We start from the raw sequence: 7,254 nt of genomic DNA on the forward strand, positions 1-7,254 counted from the left end.
TTCTTGTTTCACTAGAGCTTGATTTAAGGCTCAGGTTTCAAGCCCTGACATTTTTTTTTAATTGTTTATTTTAACCAGGCTCTTACAATGTGTATATATACATACATACATATATATATATATATATATATATATATATATATATATAATGTATTTATGTGTAGAAGGAGCTGGTTCGGATGATGGAAGAATGAAGACAATGTAAGATTTGTTGAAGGTACACATTCTTTATTATTCCACTTTTTAAACAAACATCCAAAGGTCATATTTTGAAGAGATAGTCCTTACCATTATCAGAAAGATGGTCTAGATCTGTAAGTGATGATGCAGACCTTACACACACACACACACACACACAGAGTCAGAAAGAGAGAGAGAGAGAGAGAGAGAGAGTGTATAAAATTACATTTGTTAATATTCATATATATATATATATATATATATATATATATATATATATATATATATATATATATATATATATGTGTGTGTGTGTGTGTGGATAAAGAGAGAGAGAGAGGATCATGTCTACACCAAAATACAATATTAGTGGAGTTTATTGTACATGATAGGCAAAGATTGTACTAACCAATGACAAGAACTGAACAAGACTCAAGCATTTAAAAGAACCTAGTGCTGCCATCTGCTGGTGACATGAAATACAACACGAGCAATGACGTCCATTAAAAACCCTGCAAATTCATTCACATATACAGATATATTTAATAAATAACTCATATTCTCATATAATAATGATCATATTCTTATATTAGATTATTATGACATATTCTTGAGTTGCTTATAAGCTCATCCTAAGATCCTATCTACTTTTTGACTGCATAGGAGGGAAATGATTTATACACTATTTTGCCAAAGGTTTTGGGACACTCCTCCAAATCATTGAATTCAGGTGTTGTGTTTCAGGTGTTGGGCTCGGCCCCTTAGTTCCAGTGAAAGGAACTTTTAATGCTTCAGCTTCATACCAAGACATTTTGGACAATTTCATGCCTCAAACTTTGTAGGAACAGTTTGGGGATGACTCCTTCCTGTTCCAACATGACTGTACACCAGTGCACAAAGCAAGGTCTATAGAGACATGGATGAGGGAGTTTGGTGTGGAGGAACTTCACAGAGTCCTGACCTCAACCTGATGGAACACCTTTGGGATGAATTAGAGAGGAATGTGAGCCAGACCTTCTCATCCAACATCAGTGCCTGACCTCACAAATGCACTTCTAGAGGAATGGTCAAAAATTCCCATAAACACACTCCTAAAGCTTGTGGAAAGCCTTCCCAGAAGAGTTGAACCTGTTATAGCTGCAAAGGGCGGGACAACTCCATATTACATTCATGTGCATGTACAAGCAGACGTCCCAAAACTTTTGACAATATAGTGTATCTAGTCACCCAGATGAGGATGGCTTCCCTTTTGAGTCTGGTTCCTCTCAAGGTTTCTTATTATTATTATGTAAGGGACCACCTTCTCCCCTGGTTTGCACAATAGGGATAAGTTCATACATTTAAAATGTAGATTCAGATTTGATATGTTTCTGGAAAGCTCTTTTGTTAAAAGCACTACACAAATAAAATTGAATTGAAATTAATACAGCAGCCCATCAACGTTCTTGGACTACTTGGACTAAACCCACATGGACAACGTGCAAAACTTCACATAGACAGTAAAGATCACTGTCAGGATCAAACCAGGGACCCTGAAGCTGTGAGACTTTCATTAAAGTCCAGTCGTCCATGTGTGCTTGGATCAATGATTTTAAAACATTTTACTTTCCTAAGGGGATGGGCTCTTAAAAAAGCCAACAGGACTGATAATGTCTCGATTAGTCACAATATCTGAGAGGATTAAAGTGCTTTATAACTTAATATAAGGGAGAACTGCAGATAGATAGATAGATAGATAGATAGATAGATAGATAGATAGATAGATAGATAGATAGATAGATAGATAGATAGATAGATAGATAGATAGATAGATAGATGAAAAAACTAAATGTATTATATATTATAAATGTGGTACACATATTTGCAAATATTGTAAAATTAGAGAAAGGGGGTTATTAAAAGATGATTATATTATCAGAAGAATTGATGAAATTATTACTTACATTCTTAATAATGAAAGTTTCTAGAGATTATGACTTAATATCTCATAACTCATCAGGTTTCTCTGAGAAACAATACATTCATTATTATTATTATTATTATTATTATTATTATTATTATTATTGTTGTTGTTGTTGTTGTTGTTGTTTTCAAGACTCTATAAATGGCTCATCTACCAGTCTTAGAGCTTTGTGTGACTGATAGAATAAGCACTAAGCCCATTTTGTTCTGATGGGTTTGGGTTTTAAATGCAAATGAATTTTGCAAAATAAAACTAATCATTAAATGAATTTAATTAAATGTGAATTAAATGTGTTGAAGTAAATGTGTTCAGGGTTTAGTTAGAGCCATGTCAGTTCATTTATTGAAGTAATTATATGCAGTTGCTGTGGAATGATGTTGGCAGACAAACTGACAGATGATATCTTATTTTAAAGGATGATATTTGTTATTTTAAAGGTGCAATAGTCACTGGTTTTATTAAGAAGGCATTCCTTAGGTGTATAAAATAACCTGGGAGTTATGTGCAAAATGTGATTAAAAAAAACACTAAAACAATGGATTAAACCTTGGCCTTGGCAAAAGCTGAGAAAAGAAAGTTGAGTGAGAACAGAAGTCCCTGAAAGCTGACTTCCGGTCTGGAATGCTTGTTTGTGTCTGGATGGGGCTCCTGTCAATCATTTTGTAGACAGTCGAAAGGTTACCTTAGGTCATTGGGGTGGAGCTTTGTGAAAATGGGTCTGAATGGTGGTGTGAGTTCAAGGAGTTAAAAAAATAAAATCACATATTGAACGCATCTAAAAACATCAAGTCTAAATTTACCTTTTCATTAAACCAGGCTTTTATCTTTCCTGCTCATCATCAGTTAGAAATGTTCATCAGAGATCTCATTATTTCCAGGTCTCATTGCTTTTCCACAGATGCTTTGCTGCCCCCTGCTGGTGGATAATAAAAACCGTGAACTGTAGTTTCTGATAAAAAGGAAGCAGTATAAATAATACAAACCACACTGCTTAGAGTAAAATTACTGCTACTGTAGTAATCATTTACTAATGAGTCTAAATATAAAAGTAATTGTCAGGAAAATTACTCAGTAAATCTGGTGAAATAAATACTTTTTGCACTTTTACACACAGATCAGCCATAACATTGTGAGCAGTGAGAGGTGAAGTGAATAAGACTGATGATCTCCTCATCATGGCACCTGTTAGTGGGTGGGATATATTAGAGGCAGCAATGAACATTTTGTCCTCAAAGTTGATGTGTTAGAAGCAGGAAAAATGGACAAGTGTAAGGATTTGAGGGAGTTTGACGAAGGGCCACATTGCGATAGCTAGACCACTGGATCAGAGCATCTCCAAAACTGCAGCTCTTGTGGGGTGTTCCCGGTCTGCAGTGGTCAGTATCTATCAAAAGTGGACCAAGGAAGGAACGGTGGTGAACCGGCGACGGCCAAGGTTCATTGATGTAAGTGGGGAGTGAAGGCTGGCCCGTGTGATTCCTGACTTTGTGAGCTATGCTGAAGTGAACACCACTTCTAGTGTCAACAGAATATAGTGAAAAGCAATTTTAGCTTGCTATATAAGTTAACCAATCACTTTTGGGACTTCAAGTCACTTGGTAGATTCAGTAGTTAGCTTGCTAGCTCAAGATAATGAGCACATTTAAATCTGCTCTTTCGACATTACGCTACTCCTTTTTTCCTTCAAAAATATCTTTGTTCATTGTGAACAAAGAGCACTTGTTTTCCAAATTCCTTTGGCTTATCTCTATCAGCTGTTGGTGTTTGTAATCAGGCCACAGTCCAGATTTCCTTCTGATGACTCTTCCATGTAGATCATGTTTGTACAAGCAATGCTACAGAGTAGAACAGTGGGCCACCACTCTAGCTAATTCCTGCATGTCATTTGTATCATGTGAATGTATTTGCTTTGTCTTTCTTTAGGCAGTTCCATTGAAAAGTGGTCTTTAACTTAACTTCACTTCCTCTTCTAAGCATCACTTAGCTTCATTTTTTCAGATCCTTAATCACCTGCTGAGTCAGAGAATTTATCACGCTCTGAAATTGTCACCAATCCCTAATGACGGTTCTTGACCTAAGTAACGTATGGGATTGAGTCAGTGATGTTCTAATGAGTTAATGAAGTTCTGAGACTTTTGTTTATGTGTGCATTATGATGTGCAGTAAACGCTCATTTTTTCAGCTTACTGCCAAGCTTATATTTACTTATTTCTGTCCAAAAATATGCAAATTGGCTGGGAAGGCTACGGGTGCACTAATTTTTGCATGCAAATGTAGAATATACACTAATCAGCCATAACTTTATGACCACCTGCCATTCCTGAACCATTTTTGCTTTGTGGCACGGCGCATTATCCTGCTGAAAGAGGCCATCAGGGAATACTGGTTCAATGAAAGGGTGTACATGGTCTGTAATAATGCTTAGGTAGATGGTACGTGTCAAAGTAACATCCACATGGATGCAGGACCCAAGGTATCCCAGCAGAACGTTGCCCAAAGCATGACACTGCCTCCGCCGGCTTGCCTTCTTCCCATAGTGCATCCTGGTGCCATGTGTTTCCCAGGTAAACCACACACCCAGCCATCCACATGATGTAACTTGATTCATCAGAACAGGTCTCCTTCTTCCATTGCTCCCTGGTCCAGTTCTGATGCGCACGTGCCAATTGTTGGTGCTTTTGGTGGTGCAGACCCTGACTGGTCTGCAGCTATGCAGCCCCATAAACATGGCCATTTTTCCTGCTTCTAACACATCAACTTTGAGGACAAAATGTTGCTGCCTAATATATCCCACTCAACAGGTGCCATGATGAGGAGATCATCAGACTAATTCCCTTCACTTCTCACTGCTCACAATGTTAAGCCTGATCGGTGTATATATATAGGCAGCATTTGCTGTTGGGTTGAACATGCTGGATTAATGACTTCTGTTCCATGTTGCTAATGTGGTCATGTGGTATTTCCCTCTCTCACAGCGTCTCAACATGAACCAGTATGCCACTAAGAAGACGGTGGCTGAAAGCATGCTGGATGTGGCTCTGCTCATGGCCAACGCTTCTCAGCTGAAAGCCGTACTGGAACAAGGGCCCGAGTTTAAGTACTACCTGACCGTGATTGTGCTCATCGCAGTGTCGCTCTTGTTCCAAGTGCTCGCTGGGGCTTTCTTCATTCTCATGGGTGAGCACTGTGGCATTATTGCTTTTTCAGCCATACAGAAATCTACCAGCTTTTCAGATATATTCTAGCTGTAAGTGTTTCCTGAGGGAGCCTTCAATTTATGAACTTCCTCCTTCTTTTGAATCCCCCTTCAGCACGTAAAGATCTCAACGATGTCAGCAATCACAGAAAGCTGGACCTCATGAATAATATAGCGACTGCCCTAGTGTTCCTCACCGTCGTCATCAACATCTTCATCACTGCGTTCGGTGTGCAGAAGACCGGCCTCTACCCTCAGCAGTGAACATTAAGGGAAGATTACAGAATTGGGAACTTGATATTACAGATTAAAATTTATGACTGTTATGTAAAATAGTGCAAATAAGAGTGCATTACAGCATGACAAACAGTATTCTGTATGTATTTTTGGTTTGAGGAATCCCACATATACTGTATCATCAGTGAATCCTGGCGCCTTCCACCGTAGATTTAAATGAATACAAACAAACAAACAAACAAACAACTGTTCTGTACTGTTTACCTTTGCAATAGGTAGGATTGTATAATGTATTTAACATGTTATAAATCTCGCTTCTACCTTTTGCTTTAACATTTTGAAGCGTTTGAATTTCCATTTATTTCATTATTTATTTGTTTATTTTGAACTAAAAGCAAAAGCAGTGGCCTAAACTCGCCTTGCTCATTATTTAACTTGTAAACATTCCAGTGCCGAAATCTGTTCATACAAGTTTATGTATCAGGTTCAGTGTGAGGTCAGTGTTCACTTTACTATTGATTTACTAAAATCTAAAGCGCTGTGTTGTGATTTTATATGGAAAAAACATTTAATATGGTGTTAATACGATACATTCTGCTCACGAAACACTTCTCATTAAAATAGAATGAAAAGTTTTTTTTCTGTGTATTTGTGTGTGTGTGTGTGTGGGTTTCCATAACTAAAACAATTTCACAATTTATGGTATTTGATTCACTCAAGACGTTTTCCACTGTAACCCAATAAAGCCAGAATTAAAGCTAAGCAACTAAATTATCCAATCACAAGACAGATAGCAGAGGATGATTAACTGTATGATAGCAGAGGAGGTATCATTGCTGTCTCATATTTCCAGGGTTTCTTGTTTGATCATACTTTTACACCTGCACTAACAGGGAGAAAGAGGTACATCATGAACCAAGTGTTAGTTATACTTCAAGGGCTGCATACAACTGAGAGATTCATTACTGAAATCATTTCAGCCAGCAGAGATGTCTTAGAATTATCCAAAAAGGTGGAGAAAAGAGAGAGAGAGAGAGAGAGAGAGAGAGAGAGAGAGACAGACAGACAGACAGAGACAGGAGAGAGAGAGACAGACAGACAGAGATGGGAGAGAGAGAGACAGAAAATGAGAGTGAGAGAGAGGAGAGAAAGAGAGAGACAGAGAGAGAGTGTTTGTGTGTGTATACACCTTGCCACTGACACTGTTTTATAACATAATAAAAAGCATATGTTGCAGCTTGTGTTTGTGTGTAGAGTGTACACTGTCACTGTGTCACATCACTGTTTGAACACACTGAAGCCTTCTGTCAGTCAACAGCATTCCAGCTGTCATGTCCCAGTTACACACACACACACACACACACACACACACAACACACACAGTAAACCTGGTCATCCACATTCATTAACCCTATAAGGACATATAACACTATGTTGAACTTTTAACCCTTTTCAGCAGTTTTAACCCCTCAGTCCTTTTAAATATTTACATTGGTAGGTAGAATGTCTCCTCAAACCCTCTTTAGCTCGATACTGAGCACGAGTTTCAGCGTTTCTACTGAGTTCTGAATGTTCTCTATGTGTCGGGTCTCCTATAGGTTCTTCAGTCCAGTAGGTAGGTTTGCATAATGCTCTGTGGTTGGTTTGGCTTCCCATTCACCTCAGACCCAGTAACAGG

The 7,254-nt window shown here is 38.1% G+C and overlaps 1 protein-coding gene across 1 annotated transcript in view; it reads left to right on the top strand.

The window, feature by feature from the left end:
• The window catches only part of ninj2 (ninjurin 2), a 35,799-nt gene extending 29,588 nt beyond the window's left edge, over nt 1–6,211 (top strand). The window contains exons 2-3 of the mRNA XM_058416620.1: nt 5,119–5,320; nt 5,455–6,211. Coding sequence (XP_058272603.1) covers nt 5,119–5,320; nt 5,455–5,603 — 351 coding nt within the window. The 3' untranslated portion in view covers nt 5,604–6,211. The remainder of the gene's footprint in view (nt 1–5,118; nt 5,321–5,454) is intronic.
• Nucleotides 6,212–7,254: the final 1,043 nt, after the last annotated feature.

This window comes from Hemibagrus wyckioides, linkage group LG19 (assembly GCF_019097595.1).
Source record: "Hemibagrus wyckioides isolate EC202008001 linkage group LG19, SWU_Hwy_1.0, whole genome shotgun sequence".
NCBI classification, from domain to species: Eukaryota; Metazoa; Chordata; class Actinopteri; order Siluriformes; family Bagridae; genus Hemibagrus; species Hemibagrus wyckioides.